Consider the following 10,608-nt stretch of genomic DNA (forward strand, 5'->3'; position numbering starts at 1 on the left):
CCACTTGCTTTTGGTGTCAAAGCTGTGATATGAAGCAGTACTGTTGTGTTTCTATCATCAAAACCTGAAGCGTGTACTTCTAATAGGATTCCTGCATGCTTTTCAAGATATTTTGTAATACACTGTTAGCTTTTCAAAGCCTGCAACAGCTTGCACACGTGTGTTGCTTCTCATGGTGCATAGGAAGCTCTGCTAAGGAAAGGTGGGTACGTGGTTTTGGTACCTGGCTGTGTCTGTGAAGGGCTCTTGATGATCCTGAAGCTCTAGTACCTAAAACATGCATGGACATCCCAGTGCTACTGTTTGAATAGAAATCTTAGGGAAGCCTAGAAGAAGGACAAATTACAGTAGTGATGTATTTGTAGTAATTTAGTTTCTCTGCCCTGGGCAGCATTTATGCCCATTCTGACTCAGGGCATCCCATGTTTGAGGAGGGGGCTCTGAATCATCAGGGAATACCTCTGACTTTTTAGGCTTAGAATCAAGAGGGGGCCTGTTTTCTTCCCAATACAAGACAGCAAGGCAAACCCCTTGAAAGAAGCTTGGCATAGAGTGCATAAAAGGTATACTCTATATACATGAAAGAATTTCATGGAGGACACAGCTCTGTTTTTCCCTAGCTCTGTTGCAGCCAGAGCAGGAAATGCTGCAGCCCCAGCATCCTCTTCCCACCTGGGTCCATCCCCACAGGATTTCTGTCAGCAGGCTGGCACAGAGCCACGCCTGGCACTCCTGCTCTGAGCTGCTGATGTGCATGGGTGGGAGCAGTGGCTGCTCGGGAGGGAAGAGGCTCAGGGTGAGGCAGGGTTTGCTCTGGAGAACAGCAGCAGTGAGAGCTGCAGCCAGGCTGGGGCTGCTCTCTGCTGTTCCCATCTCTGCCCTGGACACGCTGGGATCAGCGCTGCCCCGGCGGCTTTTGGGGCTGCTGCAGTGAATGGTGTGGGTGTGTGACAGCCAGAGCTGAGTGTGCTCCTGGTGTGTCTGAGCAGAAACAGGGAGATAATGAAACTAGCCTGAGCTCCCCAGCTTGGACAAGCCTTTGACAGAGCTGCTGAAGGCAGTGTCTTTGTCCCAAAGCCTTTTAGCTACAGAGTGGGAGTAGGACTTGCTGAACAGTCAGGTGAGAAAGTAGGAATGAGTTAGCTGCAGCACCTCCTTGTTTGACAGATGTATTTCCAACCATTGCCAGCTCAGAAATGCAGCTTTTTCAGAATGGGAGCAAAGCTAATTCTAATCATCTTTGCAGAAACGCCCTCTGGCTTCTGATTTGTACAGCCCTGTGATGAGCAAGAAGCAGAGGGTCAACCAACAGACCAGTGATGTCCAGCCAGCAGCTGCTGGCCACTCTCCTTCGTCCTTGCTCCTTCCTTCCACCTCCTGTTCAGCTTTGAACCTGCCTCGAAGTGTCAGCTCCATTTCCATCTGCACCCCTGAGGTACAAGAAAAAGATAAAATTCAGACTCCTTCTGGAATCCCAGTGCCTGCCAGGTTGCAGGGGAAGACTCCCAAGTCCAAAGGTGAGAAAACGGAATTGGACAGGGTGAAAAAATCCCATCCTTTGGATTTTGATAAAATACTTGCCATGAGCAAAGTCAAAGAGATGCCCAGAGACCTCAGGACCCAGGCAGAACAGGATTCACACAATCAAAGTGCAAAGCTGATGGACCACTTTCAGACATGCCTCCTTTTCATTTTTTACTGATTATCTCTGTGTTTTTTTCTCCTATCCAGCCTCACATCCACCAGCACCTCCAAGTCCTCCCCACCTCATGCCCCAAGCATTTCATTGTGCCAGGGGCTGTCCCAAATCCAAAGATTCAGAACTTTGCACTTGGCCTTCTTGAATCTGATGAGGTTCCCAGGGCCCCACTTCCCAAGCTTTTCCTGGTCCCTCTGCATGGCATCCCACGCCTCTGGTGCTGGCAACCTTGCTGAGGGTGCACTTAATCCCACTGTGCATGTCATTCTTGACACAGATCAATGCTTGAGTTTTCAGACTGCGGGAATCATATAAAAGCACCATGCATATAAAGAATTTTTCACAAAAAACACCCATCCAGTATCTCTCCTTTACCACCTTTTAATGACTGTATCTTTTAATGCTTTACTGTCTGGATTCTTACAGATCTGTCAATGACAAAGAAATAGAGGTTCGGGGTCTTGGTACATTATCTGGAATCAACTTGCGTGCCTTCCCAAATCTCCAATTTGAGCTATTTTATTCTGATTTTCCCTGACTTCAGGAGACAAAGCAGAGGTCAGAGGAGGCCAAGGAAACAATTCAGGTTCTGTGCCAGAGAAGAAGAGGATGATGCCTGTGAGACTTGCAGACATCGACTGGAGTGGCTGCGCTGCTGTTTATGGCCGACCCTACAGGGACAGGGTGATGCATTTACTTGCTCTGAGGGATTACAAGGAGCCAGAGTTACTTGCCCGCCTGCAGAGAGATGGAGTCAGGCAAAAGGACAAGGATTCCCTTGGAAAGATCCTTCAGCAGGTGCGATGGTGGAGCTTGTGCCAGCAATTCCTCCAGCACTGTATTCTGCTGTTCATCATTTTACTGCTCTCTCATCTGTTTAAATTAGAGACTTTTCCAGTACTCCTTTCAATTAACTTCCACTAGTGTTTCTTTCTCGCAGCCATTCATAAGATGCACACCCTCTGAAAGATGCAGTAGCTCCTTCCTTCCTTTTTAAAATTCCCTGTCCGCATAGGCTGTAGTAGGATTATGCAAGCATTAATGTACCAAGCAGGAATATTTCCTCTTTAGCTAGGAATAAAGTGTTATGGAACATAGTCAAGGGAGTCAGATTCAACATGGATACAATTTCAGTTGATCCCACATTGACATTTAAGAACTCATTCCCTGAACCAGTGAAGTTCGTTGCTGTGCTTGCTCAGGGCAGTGGCAGGGTTTTTCACCCAAAAGACACAAATTCACAATTTAATGAGCCATGTTCTGCCATCCCAACTGAAGTAATACATTTAGATTTCAAGTTGATTATAAAATTTCAAAGATCAGCTCTTCAGAAAGTAAAAAATGAGAACATTTTCTCCTATTCCATTGCAAAGTTTAAGGAGATTTCCTTGGAGGCAATTTCCTGCATGAGCTATGAAGTGGTTCAAGGTACTGCTTTGAATTCTGAAGGGGCTGTGTGAGGAGCTCTCCACCCTGAAATGCCTTGCTCAGGCTTTTCTGGACATCAGAGCAAGTGGGGGTTTATCTTATATAAATCTAAAATGAGCAGCCTGAGCTTGCTGAGATCTGGTATAAACATACTTGCTTCTCTTCCAATGCAACCTTAGTTCTGCTTTTAAGACATGGATTCAGTATTCTGGGTATATTTGTTATTTTTGTATTTGTTGAAGCTGGGGGGAGACAGACATCAGAACAGACCCAAATTAGCAGTATTTATCGTGTTTTGAAAGAAAGAAAAAGGCTAAATTTTGAGAGATGGTGGTGGTGTGTTGATGAATTATTAAATGTGTTGTAGGGGTCAAATTCATGGAGACTTTTCCTGTGGGCTTTTCTATGGAACTCTGAACAGGTGTCAGGTGACAAACTCTGAATCAGCACGTTTGATATTCATGGTCCTCAGGTTTTACTACCCCATTTTACCTTTTAGAGTAGATTTTGTATTAGTCTTGAGGAAGATACGAACCTCATTGGTTTTCAAAGGAATACAGCAAGCCATGTGCACTGCCTTCTCATGGCAGGACTTGGCTGGAATGAACCCTGGCTCAGCCACATGTAGAGGCACTCTGGGCCTCACCACCTCTCCTTACACATCATAGCACAGTGAGATAAGAAACTCTCTTTTAAAAATTTCAAAGGTGTATTCAAAACCTTAACAAAACACAATAAAAGGACTGAATAACCAAACAAGGACAGCCCACTGGGTGTTGGTGAGAGTAGCAAGCCTTCCCTCCTGCCAGATACCCCATGCAAGGGGCACAGGTACACGCCCTCCCTCTGCATGTCCGACTACCAAGGCTGCCCCTGGCAACTCCCTGGGGGAAGGGGGCTATGGGGAGAGCAACAAACAACAAATCCCAAACACATAACTATATATCAATAAAACTTCCCTGAACATACACATAATATTCATCCCTTAATTACAAGACTCAACTATCGCATTCCTCATCTCTAAGATGAGGTGTTGTTTTCAAAGGAACACTAGCTAGATATGAATAGAGCTCCTTGTTTGTTTCCAAATGGAGAAAATTTAATATGGCTTCAAACGTACAGGATAAAGAAATAATTAATCTCTGTACCAAATGACATTGCTCAGTTCCAGCTGGGTGCTCACAAACAGCTTTTCAGAACCAATTGGTTTCCTGTAATTTGCATATAGCAACCATAGTGAGCTTTTTTTTTTCTTACATGTCTGCCTGTAGGTAGCCAACCTGAATCCAAAGGACAATTCCTTCAGTCTGAAGGAGCATCTGTTTCAAACCCTTCAGACTGATTGGCCTGGCTACAGTGAAATAGAGAGAGAGAATTTGAAGTTAATACTTTCTAGGTAAGTTCAGTCTTTAGAGGAAGGAAAAGAGCCTTTTCAGAGAAAACACCCTGGGAGATGAAGCCTAGCTTGTTAGAATATGCTGAGTCAGCAGCAACCCATCAGGGTGATGGAGTCCAAATGCTGGCCCTGCACAGGACACCACAAGAATCACCCCCAGTGCCCAAGAGTGTTGTCCAAACACTTCTTGAGCTTCTGCTGCTGTGACCACTGGCCAGGAGAGCCTGTTCCAGTGCTCCAGTACCCTCTGGGGCAAGAACATTTTCCTGATATCCAGCCTAAAGCTCCCTGAAGTCAGCTTCATGCTGTTTCCTCGAGTCCTGACACTGAAGGTCTGTTTTCTCTGCAAGGAAAGAACTATGACAGTCTCTGTTTAGGCCTTGTAACCTGAAACTTTTGATTCTCCTTACAGAAAATCAGCTCCATCTCAGACCCCCACCAGCACCAGCCAGGTGACATCTCCAGGGCCTTCTGAGAGAGGTGCTCCAGCAAGATCTGCTCAGGTATTTGGTGCATTTTTAACATTCCCTACTTTGTATTAAGGTTTAGCCCTCTGCTGATGGTGTAAAAGCTGTGATGTGACCAGGCCTAAGCATTCTGTGCCTCAGGCATTCTGACTGCTTTGGCAGGAAGGTTGTGATCAGAAGAGAGGATCCTGCAGGGCTGGAGCAGCACTGTCCTGAGCCAACTTTCTGCTCTGCCTGGAGACTTGAGCTCAGTCCCCAGCCTCAACTCATTGCCTGCAGAAGGGCTCAAAGGGCTGGCTCTGCATGCATGACAAAACTGTGTCAAAAGCTGACTGTACATAAGGGGCTGCAGCAGGGTGGGGCACATGGGGCCCTCTCACTCTCTTTTCCCTCTCTCTCACTTTCATTCTCATTGTTTACTCCAGATCTACACTATCCCACAGCCAGACCAATTTGGCATCTACAGAATTGTGATATTCCTTCTCTCTCTTCTCTGCTTTTATTTCTCTCCTCCTCCTTTGTTCTGCCTGGGAACAGCGTGGCTGTCCAATTCTACTCCATCCTCAGTCCTGAAATCTGCTGTGGGAGTGGGGAGCTTGTGGCCATGTGTTGTGTCTTGTGAGTCAGCACCTTTGAGAAGGTCCTTGGGAGGAGCTGACAAACGATGGAAATGCACTGAGGAAAAAGGAAGGGCTCATAAGTCACCACTTGTGAAAGTCTCTTGTACAAATGTAAGAATGTTTTAGCCATCAGCTTTTGAGTCTAAAGAGTGGAGTGGCTGCTGCAGTAAAGGCAACTGCAGCTAAAAGCACAAGAGTTTGCTGACATGTGACTGATGTCTTTGTTCACCCTGATAAGAATTCACAACCAACCAACCAGCCACCATTCCCTGTACTCCTGGGTTGTGTCAGTGAAACAGTGATCTTGTCTTTAACAGGTAAAACCCTAAAACAGCCAGGTGTCTCTTTGGTAAAACATGTGGGTGTGTGACAGCAAGCGCTGAGTCTTTTCCTGGTGTGTACAAGCTAGAATTGGGAGCTAGAGAAAACTTACTGGACCTCCTCAATTTGGGGAAGCCTTTGATGGAGAAGGGATTGTCTACATCCCAAAGCCTTTTAGCAGTAGACTTGGTGAAAGACATTCTAAGTCCTAAGATGTGAAACTAGGAAGGCAATAGAGCAGATATTTACCTGCAGGACATCCAGTTTGACAGCTATTTTCAGTTAAGAAAGATGTGCTTTGTTCAACCACTGACAGTTCAAAAATGCTGCTTTTTAGAATGGGAGCAGCACCTGATCCTGATCATAGATTAATGAATTATTTTTTTATTATTGCAGAAACGGCCTCTGGCTTCTGGCTTTACAAGTCCTGGGATAAGCAAGAAGCAGAGGATTGACCAGTAGCCCAGTCACATCCAGCCAGCAGCTGGTGGCCACTGTTCTTCCTGGCTGCTGGCTTTGTCATCCCAATCTCCTCCATACCTGTTTCCAAGTGTTGGCTCCATTTCCCCCTGCATCCATGAGGTTCAAGAAAGAGACAAATTTTGGAGTTCTTGAATCCCAGCACCTGTGTGCAGAAGACGCCCAATTCCAACAAGCAGTGAAGAGAATTGGGGAGGCTGAAGCAGTAAGGTCCCTGGGAATTCAATGAAGGTATTAATGTGTTGCTTTTCCCAGTTTCACTGTGGATAAGTGTGGTGTAAATATTTGATTGTTAAGAGAAGCCTCTACCTGAATTTGGGTGCAAGCAAGCCCATATTGCAGAGTCAATAGTACAGACGTTATTTAACAGTAAATGTGAAGTGGGGAGATAGGAAGCCAAAGGAGGAGATGGGCGGGGTGAGGGGAAGAGCTGAGATGAGCCCCGCGGTGTGTCCGGCCCGGCCGGGCCCTCCCTTCCTGCAGTGCAGCTGCTCAGGCTCAGCTGCAGCAGCGCTGCTGCATCCCCCTCGCGTTTGCAGGGCAGCAGGGCAGGGAGGAGTGTGTGTGTGTGTGTGTGTGTCAAACCCTGGGAACTGCTGCCAGCCTGTGCCAGAGCAGTGATGTTGGCCAGGGCAGCCAGGCTCCTGCAGCCCTGGGGCTCGGGGCAGCTGCGGCCTTTGGCACCAGCACACCAGCCAGGTGCATCTGCCCTGGGATGCATCCCTGGCACAAATTGTTGTCCATCTTGGTACTGAATTTCAGGTGATTAAAGACTTACTGCTCGTAGCAATTAATCTCTGGAGGCTTTGAAGGATTTATTGCCGTGTGGAGGGATTTTTTGTCATCCAAAAGAACCAGGTGTTCAGGTGCAGAGGAGCAGAAGCACTGGTGTGTCAGTGTTGGGAAGTAGTCTTTATTATTCTCATTACCACTTCATCTTGGATTTGTGCCATGAGCTTTGTAAACCTGACTTGTGTTGATTTGAGTTAGAAGGGAATGAAGAAAATTTTTCTCCCATCATTGGCTTTAAGCATTAATGAGTTTTGTCCTCCTTAGAAGCTGATGTGGTTTGGGTTTTTTGTAGTTGTGCTTTCAGACTTGTCTGTAGTTTTTTTATAGCCCTGTATTACAAGTGCTTCAGTTTGCAAAGCTCCCAAAAGGGCAGTGACTCACAGAGAAAAAAAATCTCTAGAGTCAATTTGAGTGTATTTTTACACTTTTACTTGAGTAAAACCAGACCTGTTAGGCTTGTTAATCTTCAGAATCTGCCTCATGGCTATTTTTTAGCACCGGACATGAAATCCAAACTCTGCACAAATGTTGGCATGCCCTAATTTTCTTTTGATTTCTCCTTCATAGGGTAGCCCAGCTACTCTGAGATGATGAGCAGTTGCCAGTATCTCCACAAGAAAGTGTCCCACATTCAGCAATGAGTATCTGTGTTTGGCAAGCAGTAAGTGGAGTCCTGGCACCAGTCCTCTGCTTCAGCATGAAAAACTCAATGAGCTCCGACTTTTTTATTTCAAAAAGAAGATCCGTTGTTTTAGGATTCTCCAAGTTAGCACTGAGCAGATCAATACCTGTTAAAAATTTAGAATTAGTGTTTTTAAGATTACAGAATTTAGTAGTGAACTTTAATAATAAAGAAGTTGCATTATTTTTAACTCCTTCTCTTCTTGTCGTTTATGTCATGTTTGAAGTGACTTCTTGTGGTTAATTCTTTCTTCAAGACTTGTGTTTGTCCACTAATTAACTTTATCAGGAGAATTTAGAAGCCCAGTACCTCTACTATGAAGCTGTCCACCTTGTAGGAAAATTTTGTAGCAAATGAAACTTCTTTATGATAAGTATCAGTTTTTTCCTGAAATTCCTTCTTCTCTTGCTTTGAAAGACTGGTGTCTGCTGAGGAAGGCAGTAGCCTGTTTTGAAATGCAAAATGTAAACCTCCTCCCTCTAAATTATAGGAATTTTGAAATGAGGGAGCTCTCAGGAATCCATTTCTCCATAATTTTTTCCCAGCTACAGAGCTTCACAGCTGGGCTTTATGAAAGGTATGCTGTTTGCCTGTTACCAGATGTTTCCATATGATCCATATTGCTATGGACTAGATTTGTTTTGGTCACTTTGTGAGTTTTAAAGCTAAGAATTTTACCAGTGTTGCCTATCTGCACCTCCCTCTACAGTCAATGAAGGAAGTCCTACATTAGGACTGAATGAGTCTTCCTCTAGAGAGTCCACTTTTAATAGTCTAAGTATTCCCAGACTAGGTAAAAACCATATATATGAGGAGAAAGAAAATGATAAACATTCTCTTTCCCATTCTGTAGCCAAGGATTTGAAGAAATATATGCTAAACTCAATGACTCATTACTTACTTTCCTGGAATCTGTCTGCCAAGAATTCTCACTTTTATCAGCAATAGAAGTCTCAGATACAGACCCCAGGTAAATTGGACAGAAAAGGACACATTTGTTTCTTTGGCTTTTACTAGTCACGATGCTGGGCTTAGACCATGTAACCTAAAACACTGGCAGGAACACCCTCTGCCACAAGGACAGTGTAGAAATAAACAGCACAGGATTCATTCAGGGACCAACAGTTTGCTCCCAGATCAGGAGCAGTTTGGGTCCTGCATGCCCACCACACCCTCATCACCTTAAGGAATACTGCTGGCACAGGTGTTGGAGGAAAAACTGTCTAAGCATCGGAGATGAAAAGGTCAAGGCAGTGACACAGCTGTGTGCAAATCAGAAAGGGAAAATTGTGAATTCCTACACTGCAAGGAGATCTTACCTGCTAGCAGCAGGGCACACAGGGGAGTTTCAGTTGAAACACACACCAATGTATGGCAGACATACTGAAAAGATGAATAATTTCAAATGCTTCTCAAAAATAAGGGAGTATTAAGTGGTTTAATGTTGCCCTTGTTGCATGTAATACCAGGACACTAGTGAAAAAAATATATTCACATAAAGCATATTTCACTTTCAAACCTCTATGTTCTTTCATTTATAACTGCTAAGTATTTACCAGCAGGAAAAACACGAGAATTGCATTTTCAAAGTGGTAACAATTGTGATTCAAAAGTTACAATGCCATGTAGGAAAAAAAAGAAAGGTACAAAACAATAGAGCTTCAAGTGATCAGGCCTGTGCATTGAATTCTGGTCTTTACAAATTCCTTTTAAACTGGAAAGAAGTCATTCTTAGAAAAAAATCTTAATCTAAAACCATATACCAAAATTTTTAGGATCTTCCTTCATAAAAATTAGATTAAAACCCTTTTCTGTTGTTCATTTTTAAACCAACTGTTGGCCCATACACTGAAATGCAATATCCATTATTTACCTTGTGGTGTTTGTAATTGACATTAAATTTTACCAGTACCATAGAAAGTTAGGGAAGAGTCATGCTGCCAGACACAAGATAAGCACATTTCTTCTTAAGTTTCAGCTTCCTTAAAACACAGCCAATAGTAATTTCTCATTCTTAGCCCCAGAGTGCTGTGGAAAAGTCAATGTAACCATAACTGTACCACAGCTTTGACTAAACATTCCAATGCACAATCCACATTTCAACCAGCTGCTTCCTCATCTCCAGTAGGACACAGGACCAGTATTCCTGTGTGTCTCATACCTTTACAAAGGAAGCCTTAAAAAAAAGGGTTTTCTTGATGAAGCAGCATGTAGACAGACGTGAGGCAAATAAGGGTCACGAAACATGGGGAAAGATGTCCCTTCATTTCTGAACTCCTGTCTTCTCCTTTTGGCCTATTCATTACAAATTTTGTTGTAATTCAGTTGCTAGGATAATTTCTGTGAGGTTTCTTACACTGTCTCTAAAGAAAGGAAAACACCATCCCACTGAGGCAGAGCAATCCTAATTTAGGTTCTGTTTTAAGCTGTTTAAGATGAAATGGGAAGAGATTTTCTAAGTAGTGGATTTTGGTTTTCCTGAGAAAGCCAGCACACAGAGGAAAAGGTGACAGGGCATCTTGGAAACACTCACTCCAAAAGACTGCTCCAGAATGTGATGAGACCAACAATCCTTGTGCCAGCACGTCACCCACAGGGCAGTGAGTGAAGGGACAGGGCTGGGCTCCTCACAAAGGGACCTGGAAGGAGGCAAGAGGAGGCAGCGTCAGCCAGAACTCAGGACAAGCTGGATGCAAGGGAAATATCCACGGGGTGTGTGGGGT

General features: G+C 44.4%; 1 protein-coding gene across 1 annotated transcript; it reads left to right on the plus strand.

Annotated features, from left to right (window-relative positions):
• Nucleotides 1-1,249: 1,249 nt before the first annotated feature.
• Nucleotides 1,250-6,702, plus strand: LOC306816347 (RNA polymerase II elongation factor ELL2-like). Its single transcript, XM_079332798.1, has 5 exons — nucleotides 1,250-1,517; nucleotides 2,244-2,497; nucleotides 4,399-4,523; nucleotides 4,936-5,026; nucleotides 6,328-6,702. The coding sequence occupies exons 1-5, from the start codon at nucleotides 1,283-1,285 to the stop codon at nucleotides 6,391-6,393; spliced, it is 771 nt and encodes a 256-aa protein (XP_079188924.1). The 5' UTR covers nucleotides 1,250-1,282; the 3' UTR covers nucleotides 6,394-6,702.
• Nucleotides 6,703-10,608: the final 3,906 nt, after the last annotated feature.

The sequence above is a fragment of the Erithacus rubecula genome (assembly GCF_903797595.1).
Source record: "Erithacus rubecula genome assembly, contig: scaffold_536_arrow_ctg1, whole genome shotgun sequence".
NCBI classification, from domain to species: Eukaryota; Metazoa; Chordata; class Aves; order Passeriformes; family Muscicapidae; genus Erithacus; species Erithacus rubecula.

Excerpts from the sequence above, each read along its gene's own strand:
- LOC306816347 (XM_079332798.1), top strand. The coding sequence starts at position 1,283 with ATGAGCAAGAAGCAGAGGGTCAACCAACAGACCAGTGATGTCCAGCCA. Across the intron at positions 2,498-4,398 it reads TTGGAAAGATCCTTCAGCAG|GTAGCCAACCTGAATCCAAA; the intron begins GTGCGATGGTGG and ends GTCTGCCTGTAG. Across the intron at positions 5,027-6,327 it reads CTCCAGCAAGATCTGCTCAG|AAACGGCCTCTGGCTTCTGG; the intron begins GTATTTGGTGCA and ends TTATTATTGCAG.